At 36.0% G+C, this 16310-nt stretch overlaps 1 protein-coding gene across 2 annotated transcripts in view; it reads left to right on the top strand.

The window, feature by feature from the left end:
• FSTL5 (follistatin like 5) overlaps positions 1 to 16310 on the top strand; it is a 600815-nt gene that overhangs the window by 488997 nt on the left and 95508 nt on the right. For both annotated transcript variants that reach the window (XM_021717056.1, XM_021717055.1), the window contains one exon: positions 11867 to 12016. In XM_021717056.1, coding sequence (XP_021572731.1) covers positions 11867 to 12016 — 150 coding nt within the window. The remainder of the gene's footprint in view (positions 1 to 11866; positions 12017 to 16310) is intronic.

The raw sequence follows: 16310 nt of genomic DNA, 5'->3' as shown, positions 1-16310 counted from the left end.
GTAGAGATGAGGTCTTGCTGCCCAGGCGGGTCTCGAACCCACGGGCTCAGGCAATCCACTCACCTCAACCTCCCAAAGGCGCGGGATTACAGGCTGTGCCACCGAGCCCGGCAAACCTGATTCTTTAATTCCAAGTATCCACTCTAAGTTTTAATCAAGTTGCTCCAAGTAACACGGCAACCCCAAATCTGAGAGGGCTTGCACGTAAGGTTCTTTACTTATTCCAAAGAAGTCACACAAACGTCTAGCATAGAAAGTCACTGGTTTATTAGAACTTATAGGAGGCACTAATGGTGGCCAGTCAGTAAATAAAGAATTCACACCTTGTGACAGTATAGCAAGCAGTTTATAACCAAGCAAATTAATTATTCAAATTGCTATATAGTGTTTATGATTACAGTAAGTAAGGATGCCACCCACATTGTTCTCAGTTTTGCTCTGTCACTTGCATCCTGTGATAGACTCATTACTGGAAATATGTCTGTATATTTTGCAGAGACCAGCCTTGGTCTGGAGATGCTCCCTGAGGGAGGGGGCAAAATCAAGCCAGGTATAGGGGAAAAGAGTCTATGTCTGGACAATTACCTCATACTCCACCCTACATTGAACTTTTCCACCTTTACAATCTTTGGGTAACATTGATCTTCCACAAGTTCCCTGATGTGGAAACATGAGTTAAATATGGCAGATACAATAAAGGACTCAGGATCTGAAGAGCAAAATTGCTGCAGTGATTATAGCACCCATGATTCCTTCCTTCCAGAAAGAAAATGCTTAGTGATAGAAGGGTCTTAGGCTAAGGGTGGTAAAACAGATGTCTTACAGAAACAAGCAAAGGTAAATCCCAATTATCAGGTAAAACACATGTGATATTCTTGTTCTGTAATGACATGATCACACTTTGGGAAGGCCTATCCAGCCTGGAATACCATGCCCTACCAGGCCCAGGAGCTCTCTTGTCCATGGCATGACAGAATAGTGGGAGTGTCCTAAATTGCCACATAGAAATAATAATAGTCTCCCTTTTGAGTATTTGACACCCACAGTTATTATATTTAAGAGTATTTGCCCATTTTCCCATGACCATAGGATGGACAACTAAATTATAACCAATGGGGTTCAGATTGAATCTCCCAGGACCAATGGAGAGTATTTCTGTGGATACTATGCCTTATGGGGCAGGCAGCAACAGGTTATTCTTGCTTCCCAGCTTGTTGCCATGTTGGTTCTTGAGTCTGGATTTGCATCTTCAGGGGCATTGCCCATGGTTGTTTCAGCATATCTAAGGATGCTTGGTGGCCTCCATGGGGTGAGAGTGCAGATTGCTTCATTTGATCAGGTTATCCACCCCTTCGTTGCCCTCCGAGCTACTGCAGTGCCTGGCCTAGGGGACTTTGTGGACTGCTGTAGATATGTAGATATGCTCACCATTTGGTCAGGGTCATTGTCTGTGCAACTGAACTGCAAGGCCTATGAGAGAGGTCATGGATTCATCGTGCATTGTGAATGACATTGGGCATGGTACTAGGGCTTGTTCAGTGATGGCTCTGTTGTCAAGAGAGCTTGATATACTGTGTTGACCTTCTGTTCACTGGTGTAGTGGGCTTCAGTGCCTTTCCATTTCTGAGACCAAAAGCCAATGAGAAGTTGAACTTTCCCCTGCCACTGCCAAAGCTGCCAAGCATATCCTTCTTGGGTAATATTTACATCGAATTCACAGGGAAGGGATTGGTTTAGAATGCCCATGGTTACACGACACTCACAGTGCTTTCAGCAGCACTGAATGCCTGTTGGCACTCCCCATCTAGTCCCAGTTATTTTCCCCTTTGGTCAGTCTAAAGGGTTGTACTGTCTGTGCTAAATGTAAGACAAATGCCCTCCAATACTTCAGGAAGCCCCCAAATTCCTGCAGTTGTTGGGCAGTGTTGGGTGGGGAAAAGTCTGGATTTTGTTATAACAGCTGATGATCCTTTCTCCTGCAAATTTTCAATCAGCTGGGGTGCTGCCTGCTTCAGGTCTGTAAGAGAATCAGAGGCTAGCATGACATCATCTATATAATGAAACAGACACCGATGCAGTTAACCTCCAACTTTCCAAATCTTGAGCAGCCATGCCTCCACATAACGTAGAGCTCTGCAAATACCCCATTGGCAGTGCCACGATCATCCATTTTCTTCCCAGGTGAATGTGAACTGGTCTTGACTACCTGTATGAATATCAGCACTAAAGAAAGCATTAGACAACAGCAAAGAGATTCCAGCAATAAACCAAGCCTTGGTGTGTAATCCAGTCTGGGTCTCGCTCTGAGCTCTGCCTGCACCATGGCTGTGAAGAAAGTAGTGTTAACCAGGACCGGTCTCTAGGGTCCCTGCACACTCTGGTTCTTCCCTACAGCTTCCTGCTTGCTTGCTCTTTCTTTGAGGAGTGGGGAACCTCCTAGTCCATTCTAGTACCCAGGCCTCAGCCTTCTTTTCAGGGATAGGATTGTAATGACTTTTGCGGAGGTGGGGGGAGTTCCTTCCATAATCCCACCAACACCACATTGTCTTCTGTATTTAAATTTTTCTTGTTAGGATTCACCCCTGCCTTAATTAAATCTGGCATCCTATTTTGGGGGGGCTCTTCTGAACCTTCTTTCCCTTTTGAGCTCTCTTTCACTTTTCAAACTCCTCGTTTCTGCCTAATCAAGTCTGCTATCGCCTGCGAGGCCCTCTGTATCATCCCACCGACTAGCAAGGATTACACAGATATCAGAACTCCATAAGAGGAGGATGTTGTTGAGTGCAGGACTTTATTTTTCACTCAGGCTATAAAGGGTATTGCATCTGGCACTTCAAAAGAATCTGCGCCGGGCTTGGTGACTCAGCCTGTAATCCCGTGCCTTTGGGAGGCTGAGGTGAGTGGATTGCCTGAGCCCGTGGGTTCAAGACCCGCCTGGGCAGCGAGACCTCACCTCTACAATAAATCAAAAAATCAGCCGGGCATGGTAGCGCATGCCTGTAATTCCGGCTACTTGGAAGACTGAGGCAGAAGGGTCGCCGGAGCCCAGCAGGTCGAGGCTGCGGTGGCCGGGAGCGGCCACTGCACTCCAGTCTGGGAGACAGAGTGAGACTCCAACTCAAAAAAAAAAAAAAAAAAAATACAAAAGAATCTGCGTATATGGCACGACACAACCCCAGTTCCTGGTGGTCATCCTGTACCTCCTCCATGGTGTTCCACTGGGGGAGGAAAGATGGAATGTCCCTTTCATTTGGCCTAGTGACCCGTAAGCTATATTAGGAGTGAACTGTTTTCATCATGCTGCCTGGCTCTATTTATACACTATTTCAGAGAGAAATGGTTGGTAACCAAAGCCAACTTCATCAGATCATTTCCTGATTGTACTATGCCACCTGTTCCGGTATCCTATCACTTTAACAACCAGCCCACTAGGCCTCCCCCAACCTTTCTGCTTAAATTTTGCTGCCAGCTCTGTCAGCTCTGCTGAAGTATCCGGGCGTATAGTCATGTGCATAGGCTGCAGGGTGGTGGTAGGTGTTCTGGATCTCTGCCCTCCAGCTGTTCTTATTGTCTCTTTATTTTCTGAATAATCACCAGGCAAGACCTAGTCTTTGGGGGCTCTTCTGCCTCCTCTATCACTTTTATTTTATCCTTCTCTTCTGAGGACTTTGATTCCTTCATGGGGTCCCATGTTCATGGGTCCCACCTCCTATGGTTTACCCCTGTGCTGATACGCACCATAGGCAAATGCTGTCCTTTCCCTTTCACAAAGAACCATGCGAAACTATGTAGCTGGCCACTAGTTCACTCCAGCTGGCGATTTAACATGTTCCTGCTTTCTGCCTGAATTCACCAGGCATCTCTTTCGAATCTTAACCTTCCTGTAATTTCTGCACCTGGTTTCTAGTGGCTGTCTCCTGTTCTGTAGTCATTCACAGTGCACAAAACAGGGACCATGCCACAGCTGCTGCAACTGCACCACTGTTTTCTTCTGAATTTGTCCCTTCTCAACTACTTTCAGTAACTCCAGCAGTCTGACTGACATTTTCAGGGCATCCCCATACTTATCCAGTGGCCCCCAGCTATTTGCCAAGCTGGCAACTTAGAACCACATGTTACCAGTGGTCCACCCTGCGATTTCCCATCCTGCCCTCTCTCCTGCAGCCACTAAATGGGATCTTCTCTAGAATATTCTGTCATAACTATGCCAATTTGTAACATGGCAACCAACTCTGAGAGGGCTTGTGTACAAGGTTCTTTATTTATTCTAAAGAAGTACCTGACAGTCAAGCAGGGAAAGACATTAGTTTATTAAAACTTATATGAGGCACCGATGGTGAAGTAAAGTAAGAATTCACACCTCAGGACAGCACAGCAAGCAGTTTTATAATCAGGTAAGTTAATTATTCAAATTCCTATATGGTGTTTACAATTACAGTGAGTAAGGGTGCTGTTCACATTGTTCTCAGCTCTTTTTGATTACTTGCATCACATGGCTCTTTACTGGGAATATACTTATCCTGCAGAGACCAGCCTTGGTCAGAAGCTGCTCCCCGAGGGAAGGGGCAGAAAGAAGCCAGGTTTGGGGGAAAAAAAGCTATATCTGGACAATTACCTCATACTCCACCATGAGTCTACAGGATCCATATAATTGACATTTACTGATGCCCACCATAATTGTCCAATTTCTTTAGTGCTTCAACGTGAACTTTCAATTCAAATACATTTTGCCAAGCTCTATGTATTGTGTTTTTGCCCTAACTTAAGACCTTAGGTCATGATATTTAATCAGTCTCTCAATTATTCAAATATATGGCTTTCCCAACAGACATTAAGTGCTTGTCCCTCTGTCTCTTAGTGTCTACCATCCCCGGGACCAACCTCTAGCAAGGATTTCAGCTTCTTTACAAAAGTCAGGGGAACCAGGACACCAATCATCTAGTTCTGCCCTTACAAAAATGTCTAGAGTTTTAATTTGATTTTACTTTATGTTTTGCAGTTGTTTGAAATTTAACACTTTACAATTTTAGTTTTTTAACCAACTATTCTTACCTAGCTCAATATTATTATAAACCAGTATAGCATTTAACATTTAAGCATAGTTTACATAATTCAGTTAATTTTGTTATTTTTTTCTTTTATGAAACCAAACAACAAAATTCTAATGGAATTCCTTCAATTTCCAGATAAGAAAATGAGAAAGGTCAGATGATTTGCTCAGTCACAGAACTGCCAAATGCCAGAGTTGGAAAAAATTCTCCTTGCCCTATATGCAACAACCATGCCACACTTAAATTAGCTCTCTCAAACTCTTATACATGCTCAGCAAACATTCCTCCAAACCATTTGGAAAAAATGTAAAAAAGTTTGCATCAAAAGTATGTAGACTATTTTAGTTTTCATCAAATATAGCCCATATATAATTCACTGTATGAAAAAACAGGTAACATTTATGAAAACTTAATATTTTCAATCATTTTATTTAATCCTCAAAATAACTCTATGTAATAGGTAATTTTATTACATCAATTTTACCAGTGAGGTTAATAAGACTCAAATGAGCATTACACAGCTAATATAAGTGTCCTGTTGGGCATTATTATTATAGTCCTGTTATTTTTAACCTCTCTAATACAATGTATCTAAAGGGAGAACAGCCCTCAGTTTATGACAGGATAGTGTCACAAGCTTTGTTTTTATTGTATCATTGAAAGACATAAATACATTTTTATTGTGTTAAAAGAAAGGATAAAAATTTCTGTAACATACACTTTGTATCTTTGATATCCTAGAGTCAAAGTCATGCTACAAGAAACTGCTCAAATATAACCTAAATTAAGGCAAATATAGGGCCTAAATTGCCATGACTACTTATGTTTTGACTAACAGTAGACTCTATTTATATAAAATGGCAAATAGAATGTGATAAATTGAATATACCTAATTTTATAAAAAATCTTATTTGAGTTATAAGCAGTGATCTCAATCAAAAAATTGAAGAAAGTACTTTAATCTCAGTGCCTTTTTAAAAAATTGGTCAAATAAGGAGGATATTCATTGCTATTAAATTATTTAATGTATTATCATAAAATTGATTTTTTCTAATAGCACAAAGCAAGATTAAAATAAATATTACATGCAACATTCAAATAGTTGTCTCTATTTAATGTGTGTATGTTTATATATAGTTCTACACGACAATAAAAAGTACCTTTGGAACCTAAATCTAAATATTCTAATCCAGTACCAAAGAACCCTTGTTTTATTTGCCTTGTTTTATGACCAAACAATAACTTTTCATAGTGAATAATTGCTTACATTTTGTTGCATTTGATAAAGTAAACACTTTTTTCCCCAAGTAATCTATTATTCACTTTTTACACTTACATCAATAGACTCAGGTTTGGTTAAAAATACATTTAAATGAAGAAAAATTGAAAGAGAGAAAGAACAACAGAGAGCTAGAAAAGGAAAGAGAGAGTGAACTCTGGGCTTTTTATACTCTTTGTAGGCAAAAAAAAAAAAAAATCATTGATGTTTGTTCAATCTATTTTTTTCTTTCATAAACCATAGGTACTTTTATCACAAGACACTTTCCAGACAAATTTGGTAATACCCAAGCTTGTTTACATGTTGTTAAAGGAGATCTGTTCACTGATCATATATGTGGATATTGTGGCAATGTAACATTGCTATAAAAGGCTCCAAGTATTTATTTTTAATTTCTGTGCAATCCTCGGCTTGACAAAACATGATGTGCCACAGACCCATTTTGCTAGTTCTACTATAGAATTCAGTTTTCTAATGACTCTTGATGACATGACATAGCATGTCATGTTTCATATCATAATTGAGGAATATACATCACTTCTTGACTCTTATTTTTTGACTATAATAAGTAAGATTTAAACATGTATTTACTGAGCAAATATTTTACCTTCACCGTTGTGTTTAGAAAGGTAGAAATATAGGAATAGCAATAGAAATATGGGAAATATAGGCATTTTAACTGGAAGTGATAGCATAATATTCAATGCCAAAATATGTGTCACAAAATACACATTCTGTGAAAGTTCAGAAGAAAATCAGTGAAACCCATGGAAGGTAGGGATGCATTATGGATGCCTTATGGATGGATGGATTTGTGTACATATGCTTTCTGTGCTTTACTTCCCCATCTTCCTAGACCTGCCTTTCCACAGATAACCATCTGTATTTTTTTCTCTAAAAGACAGGATATTTTACATATCAACTATACTTAAGATCTATATATATAGGTTTAGAAATTATTCTTATTGTCAGTTTTACTCTCTGTCCACTAGTCTTTTAGTTTATAAAACTACTTTTTTTTAAATTTCTTAATATAAACCAAACCTATTATCTATTTTTCTCTGTCTGTCGGTGTTCAGGTATGTAAGTATTTCTTTTCTTTTTTTTTTTTTTTTTTTTGGTTTATTTGCCTGTTTAAGTTTGGATCACCTTAATATATTAAAATTGCTTGTTCTATATTATATCTCTGTGAAATTGCCTGGTCAACAATTTTTCTAAAAGAAGATGAAGAGAAAAAGCCTGGTGAATGGAAAAACCATAGATGAATCTCTGGGTGTCATCTGCCCAGGATTAGTAATTAGGCAATCAGAATGGATGAGAATCAGAGAAGCTTAATGTAAAGGAAATAGAGCAGAAAACGAGTCTCAGCCTTGGCTTTCCTGAAGCTATAATTAGGGAACAAAAGATAAAGAAACCACCACAGTCAGAAATAATTTACCTAATGGGACTAAAAGGAGAACTAGAGTAGGGATGGATAGCAGAATGAGATAAGCAACGTTTTTTTTTTCTGGCAAATGGCCAGATTAAATACCTTAGGCTTTTCAGTACATATGTCTGTCATTATAGCATAAAAACACCCATAGGCAATATTTAAATGAAATTATATTACTTCTTCTTTTATTCAACTGATAAAATATGTAGAAAACATTCTTAGTTCCTGGACCATACCAAATTTGTCAATGGCCAAGTTTGGCCTGGGGACCCTTATTTTCTGATCCCTGCCTTACAAGAATTAAAGAACATTTTATGAGGAATCATGTGTTTGAAACAGCTAAATGCAGCAGAAACTATATGCAACATGAGAGCAAGCATCCTTTCATATTCATGATTTTTATTTTCAAACATAGCCTTGCACGATATTCTTAACATAGCGAGTGCTAAATAAATGCTCCCAAACAAGAAATGGAGACGTAATTAGAAATTCTGAGGCCACTGGTCACTCTGAAGACATCTCTTTTGAAAGAAATAATCTGGAAGTCAGTTTGAAGTATGATCAGTTTAGAGTAAAAGGCCAGGGAATGGAAGGAACATTCCAGAAAGCTTGTTCAGAAGTCTGAAGAGAATTAGATGGATGATTGGATAGGAAAGAAGATGAATTCGATTCAAGTTGCTGTATAGTTTGTTTCTTGAATTTGTAGGGCCGTGGGGATGTTTTAATACTCGGAGACAAGTGTAGGGCAGGTCTTTCTGAAAGCAAGTAATAGTGGATGGATCTTTTAAGATTGGTTAGAAGGCTGGGCTTGGTGGCTCAGCCTGTAATCCCGCGCCTTTGAGAGGCTGAGGTGAGTGGATTGCCTTAGCCCGCGGGTTCGAGACCCACCTGGGCAGTGAGACCTCATCTCTACAATAAATCAAAAAAATCAGCCGGGCGTGGTAGCGCATGCCTGTACTTCTGGCTAATCGGAAGGCAGAGGCAGAAGGATCACCGGAGCCCAGCGGGTCGAGGCTGCGGTGGCTGGGAGCGGCCACTGCACTCTAGTCTGGGCGACCGAGTGAGACTCCAACTTAAAAAAAAAAAAAAAAAAAAAAAAGATTGGTTAGAAGGAGAAGAGGGAGTTCTCACAGGAACCTGTTGTTTGGGCACAAGGGAAACAGAGGTGTTTGTGAGAAATATTTGTCTTCTCTGTGAATGATACAGAATGTGTTGAGAGGGGGGTACATAAAGAAGAAGTAAGGAAAGATAGAAATTCACGGATTTTAGGACAAAGTATTTTTTGATAAGTTATCTGTATAATAAATAAAAATGGCAAAGTCCTAGAAGAAGACAAGTGTATATATTCTTTTGCTTGACTTAAGTTTAGCAGATCAGGTAACACTGACATAATTTTAATTGCTAAGTTAAAACTTATACCATAGGTAATAATATAGCTTGCATTCTTTAACCTGTTGGGAAAGAATAATACTTATGCAGGAAATCTGTGATTAAATACAGAAATGACCCAAAAGGAATAAGTCCCAATTATAAACTAGAATTGTCTTTTTCTTGACTCTCATCTTCAATACTTCTAACATCTTATTAATTCCTTCCACTTTAATGGTAGCATACGTTTCTATAAAAAGTGATTTAATGATACTCTTTCATATAATTTCTGATGATTTTCTTCATCAGTATGTATTATCTTAATCTTATTTTTCATGTCTGGATTTTTTTGTTTTCTTTGTGTCCCATTAAATGCCTAATACATGTTAAAACCATTTTTCTACAACTCCCATGCAGAGAAATAAATATTAATCTATGTAATCTAAAAAAATAAGAGTGCTATTGCAAAGTCATACCTAATAGACTATAATCAGAAATATTAGCATAAATCAAAGCAAAGAAAATTGAGGATGACTGTCAGAAAACTTTTAATGGCTTTGTAAAAATGATTGCAAATCTGGTCAGAGATGTTTTATGGGGACAGCATACAAATAGAAAATAATTCCCAGCAGAGCAGTTTATTTTACTGTTGAATAGTTTCATAGCAAACAAAGGGGTGGAAATTGTTCCTGGTTCAGCAGTTGTTTGGCTGACAGTTGTGTGGCAGGTCACTCACACTCTTATTATTTTGGCAGGTTTTTTTGGTAGTTTTTACATAACAACAAAGAAGCTGTAAACAATTTCCTTGTATTCAGAGGCTTTCTCCAACCTTAGGCCCGACTTCTCTCCTACCTTTCAAATGCGTATTTTGTCTACTGTTTGTTCCTCACAAAATAGATTCTTGTCAATGACACTCAGTCTACTTCTGAAGAAAAGTTTGGCATAGAAAACATTGTTTCAGTGGGAATTGGTGACTGAAAGTATAATACTGTGCTTTATTCTGAACGTATGCTGAGGACAGACTACAGTGTCCGGGTTTGTGCTATCTTCTTAAGGGTGCCATGGATGGCACCCAGGTTGAACTCCACTGAGGATTACCTGTAATGCTTATGGTGTGTTTGATGACATGGAGTTAATTTCCTAACTCCAGAATCAACTGATATATGTATACATTGTGTGCTTAGTTTTCAGATTTTTGTTTGTTTGTTTGTTTATATCTTGAGCCTAGAACATCCTGTGTTGTTTCAAGGAGAACACTATCATTATATGTTCCTAAACCTTGCAATGCTGGACTGCATCTTAAAGGTTAATGGACATCCAGATGTTTCCTGAATTTGATCTGAAGTTTAGAGAACATAAACAGAGCCTCTCATTCCAAAGTGCTCTGGGATTTACCTTATTTTCCAAATTGTATGCACTTGGAAAACTATAGGTAAACCACCTATAATGGTTGCACTGCCTGAGAAGGGTTACGGTTTTCGGTATTCACTACAGTTGCTAAATGTCAAATGTAGTGTATCTGCTGTCAGTATTATCTTTAAAAATAAATTACCAGTGATATCTATAGTGAAAGTGTTGCTGATTTTGTTTCATGATTATCAAATATATATGGTGAATATGATCTCTGCTGAAAAACTAGTGTTTTTATATGGAGTAGAGAAGAGAATATGAGTCTAATTTAATTCAGGAAGTAACTATTGAAGTATATAAGTCAATGAATGATCAGACCTAAATAACAAATCAAGTGAAACATTGGAATAATTGTTTATCATTATCATTATATAAATAACTGTTCATCATTATACATATGTTTTATGTACAATTTAACAAATCTGACTTGTTGATTTATCTAACTATACATAACAGAACAATGAATAAAGGAATAACCTGAAACTACAAATCATGAGCTAAATAACTTTTTTTGTGTACTTCTACTTATGATATGTCTCCCAGTATGAATCACAAAGGCTTTTGTGTCTCTTCAACACTTATTTATTGACAAAATGAAGGAAAAGAAGAAATAGAGGGTGGGTTGTTTGTTTGTTTGTTTGTTTTTGGCCTAACTGATGACCATCTAACACAAACTATATACAATCTTCAACCAGAAGATAGTACTAGGGCAAAAGAGCAGAATACAAAGCCTTGGGAATAATGAAAGATTTAAAAAAATCTGACTTTGGTATCGAATTGAAAATTGAAATAACCATTGTGTGTAACTACGTTATTATAGTTTCTCAAAGCTTCCGATTCACTACAAAGTGGATGACTCCTGTAATCATTCCCACAGGATTTGGTTACTTTTGACAAGAACTTGGATTTGCTGGGGGATGGGAGGACCAATGTTTTGAGAAGCTCTGAAAAAATTTAATGTAACTTTGATTATGTTAAAAACAAAAACAAAGAAGCTTTAGACTGGGAGAAAACAGTGGAATTTCTGATGTTGCTGATTTTTAAACAAGGAATAAACGATGAAAGAACTAAATTTCTCCAGAAAACTAAGTAATTAAGGACGTAAAATTTATTTTAAGGGGATCTCATTTACATTGGTTTCTATATATATTTAATGAACTTAATTTTCTCTATATACTATTTTATTTGATTAAACTATTTCGATATACATATTTAACATTTGATGCTGAAAGGAGTAAAGCATCAAACATTAATTTTATGTATAATACTGTCATACACATGTTATAATTAAGATATGCAGTTGATTTTCCATATTCTATATTACAGGATGAAGTCTGTCCCAAAGGTGAGGGAGAGGAAATTCAAAGATGTATGTGGGCATCAGCTGTCAACGTTAAAGACAAGTTCATTTATGTGGCACAGCCAATTTTGGACAGAGTACTTATTGTTGATGTGCAGGCCCAAAAAGTTGTCCAGGTATGCATGATTACTTCTTTTGAAAGTAAATCTTTAAAAACTATTCACGTTTATGCAATATTCTTGACCAAGTAATTTGTACGCTGCCATCTGACTGTCATTTATAATGTATCTTATTACTTGAATAACTGGAAAACATATGTGTTTTTTGGAAACTTTTCTTTCATTTTACTCCTTGAGCATAATGAACTAAAGTAATTTAAATATGTTTTGTTTTAAAAATTAGATTAATGAATATATCATAATGCTAATATGGCTACTTCCATACCCATAACTGGCCTAGGCAGAGGCCAGTTAAGACATTCCTAATCATTACAGAATCCAGAATTAAGTCTTGTTTTGTTTTTAACAAAAGTTGAGACAATAGTTAGCTTCACTAAATAATAGTAGCTTAGTTGTATTTACTAGATAGTAGTAAACTAAGTAATATGTACATAAGCATTGCCTTGGTCATGTTTCATAACCCTATGACTTCACACTTTAAGTTTGAGCCGAGCTCAGTTGCACAAAAAGTAAGAGGTGATGCAGGATTTGCATCTGAGCCATCTGGCTCCAATCTCTGGCCCTTGATTATTTTCATCTATTTCTTCTTAACTTATTAAAACAAATCTTAATAGTAATAAACTAAAAGCTTTAGGAGATATGTATAATCTGTTTAATGGAATAATAACTGTATGTATCCTATAAAGTTATGTTAACAACAAGATGAATTATGCATGTAAAGCACTTATAGCAGATCTTGGCACATGGAAGTGTTATATCACTATCAAAATTTCTGAGGATGAGGTGGCTCATGCCTGTAATCTCAGCATGTTGGAAGGCTGAGGGGAGAAGACTGCTTGAGCCCAGGAGTTCAAGACCAACCTGGGCAAAACAGCAAAACCTTGTCTCTACAAAAAAAAAAAAAAAAATCCAGGGTGATGGTGCTCACCTGTAGTCCCAGCTACTGGGGAAACTAAGTTGGAAGAATCCTTTGAACCCAGGATGTTGAAACTGTATGAGCCCTGAATGTGCCCCTGCACTCCAGTCCAGGCAACAGAGTGAGACCCTATGAAAGAAAGAAAGAAAGAAAGAAAGAAAGAAAGAAAGAAAGAAAGAAAGAAAGAAAGAAAGAAAGAAAGAAAGAAAGAAGGAAGGAAGGAAGGAAGGAAGGAAGGAAGGAAGGAAGGAAGGAAGGAAAGAAAGAAAGAAAGAAAGAAAGAAAGAAAGAAAGAAAGAAAGAAAGAAAGAAAGAAAGGAAAAGGAAAGGAAAGGAAAGGAAAGGAAAGAAAATTCTGCAAGACACTGGAACCAAGTTATTCCTTACTATTTGCAGAGAATGTTTTGAGTCACTATTGATTTAAAATTAATTCTCTAATCTTGATTCTTGGTTAGAACTACAAAATTGGTAAGAAGTTCAAAGTAGGACTACCCATTCTGAGAGTTGTTAATAACTACATGTGAACTTATCCATCCATCCATCCATCCATCTATCCATCCATCCATCCATCCATCCATCTATCCAACCATTCATCTGTCCATTCTATATTCATTTGTTGTCTATTTTGAGATGTGTCTGATATCAAAAATTAAAGAATTAGAAGTGTCTCACCTAGTAAATTGTGGTACCTCAAGGTTACAAACTCACAGTAGGCAAGTGGTCTAATGATTCAATTTCTATATGATAATGAACAGTACATCATGAGTAAAAGTGTGAAGAGCTATTCTAACAGAAAACTCAAGGACCTTCAGGGTTACACATTTATCATGGGTCTCCAATCTAATGGCCCCATATTACTGTGGAAAATATTTATCTGTAAATATCACTTTTGCTTTGAGACTGCCAGCTTTTGTCAAGGTCGGATTTAGTATGATTTCAGCTTCAACATAGTCCAACACAAATTACATGCATTCAGTTTGAAATGATCGAAACTGTTTGCCAGCAGATTAAAAATAGAAGTATGTTTCAGAAATAGTAAGTCTGGCTTTTAAATTCATTCTTCAAACTAGAGAACTACACTTACTGAATATAAATTATTACTAGATGTTCAAAAGTGGGAAAAACTAACATCACTTATTATTAATATAATTCCACCTTTAGACAATGATGTCAAACTTAAAATTAATAGGAAATATCAGTAATAAAATGTTAAAATGCTATGCTAATAATTGCACAAATTATATCATTTTTCAAAGTGTCTATCATTACTCTGAAATACTAAGGAAATGTAAAAGACTTTACATAATACTAAAGAAGGTAAAAAATAATATTATGATACAATTATAATCATGGAGATTATTTTTAGCCTAGAATCTAACACTTTGATTTTTATGTTAGGGTGGTGAGGCTCAATTTAAATAGATTCTCCTTTCTTTTTATTATTCCTAGATATTACTTATCTGAAGGAAATCATTATATAAATTTCTGTTACCAATGTAACTATTGCCTGATTTTGAACATTACATAAATGGATACATATGTGTTCATTATTTGAATCTGGCTATTTGTACTTTACATTATGATTGCAAGATCATTTTGTTTGTTTTTGGCCATTGTTAGTGCTATTTCTTTTATTGCTGAAGAGAAACTGACTGATATTCATTGTTTGCAGATTCTGTATTTGTAAAGTCAACTACTTTCTTACATTTATTCATAACCCCAAAATCAATACTCATGGTCTTTTATGGTTGTCATTTGTAGACATGCACAGTGTGGCAAAATAATTTTCCTGTACATGCATATTACCAGCTGAATCCAAATGAGGCGATGTTCTGCCTTCTTATTTGAACTTTGATACTATAAACAAGTATTATTTTTATGGTTAACTAGTATCTATTTTTTGTAATTTTTTTTCTCTCTTACTGTCAGTTTTGCTGTTTAAAAATGACCTTCACATTCCATGTTGAAGTGTAATCTAGTGTTCCCAAATACAATAAAGCTGATATTAAATGTTAATCATTGAAATTATAAAAGTTAATCATATTTTAAAATTCAAATTGCTAAAAACCTTAAACCTGATGAGTAACTTAAAAAGCTAATCATTAAAATTAAAATTTTTATGGATATATTTTAAAAGTTTAAACAAAAACAAAGATTAAACAAATTAAGATATAGATCTGAATGATAAATACTGCAGTATAAAAAGGAAAAAACATATAAATGATAAATTAAAATGTAAATTCAAGACTAAAGTGTGTACAATAATGATTATTAAAAATATATTAGAAAGGAAAGAGAAATGTTAAAATTTAGATCAAAATGTGCAAAAATTTTACAAAATATAATAGACTAGATTAATTTATATAACAATTTATTATATAATGTGATGTGGTTAATGGTAAGCTATGTTCAGAGATGAGTTGTACTACTGTTGGCCATGAATTCAATGTTCATTAATCAACAACATATATTAAATAAGATATTTTTAAACAGAAACATTACATAAAATAAGGTTAGGATTTGATTGACTGATTAAAAATATTGTGGACAGATGCTCACAGGAAACTAACTCTTCATTTCCTTTGGGAACAATAGTTCATTGTTCAAATATTACAGTGTTAGTGATAATTTTATAGATCTATCACAAATAATTAGAATAAACTATATTTAAGTATATCAGACTTTTATTTATTCATTCTACAGCTAGTGAACTTTTAATTCATATTCAGACTGGCCTATTATGAATGACACTACCAGGTACTTTATTTTTGTGTGCATAGAGATGCTAAAAAATGTATACACATTTTAAGAGATGTTTGCCATAATGAGAAGTGTCGGGACGTTGATGGTAACCAATTTGAGCACCCCTTATAACTGTAGTAGTCAAACATGACTTTGTACTCATCATATTGAATATAACAATTTTAATACAGTTTTTCCTTTCTTAAAATGTGTATACATTTTTGGCACCCTCTGTATAAATAGGCGTGTGTGTGTGTGTGTGTGTGTGTGTGTGTGTGTGTGTACACAAACATACATATATAATGTAAGTTGACATGTGAGACCAAATATGTGTGAGTGTGTGTGTGTGTGTGTGTGTGTGCTTGTGTGTCTATGTATGCTAAACATTTCTAGGTGAATAATTTTTCAAATGATTGTATTATTTTTCACAACCAAAAAGCAGTATATGTGAATGTCTATGAACTTCTGCTAAAATTTTAACTAAAATTGCACTTAATCTACTAATTAAAGAGATGTGATAAATTTACCCTACTGAGACTTTTTCTGTGTTGCTACATTGATGACTATTTTGTTTGTTATAAATTTACTTTCTAGTGTTATATATTTTTACAATGGATAAAAGCCAAAACATAT

The sequence above is a fragment of the Carlito syrichta genome, unplaced genomic scaffold (assembly GCF_000164805.1).
Source record: "Carlito syrichta isolate Samal-C Ts95f unplaced genomic scaffold, Tarsius_syrichta-2.0.1 Scaffold309202, whole genome shotgun sequence".
Lineage (NCBI taxonomy): Eukaryota > Metazoa > Chordata > Mammalia > Primates > Tarsiidae > Carlito > Carlito syrichta.
The sequence above is the reverse complement of the archived record's forward strand: the minus strand, read 5'-3'. Positions and strand labels throughout refer to the sequence as shown.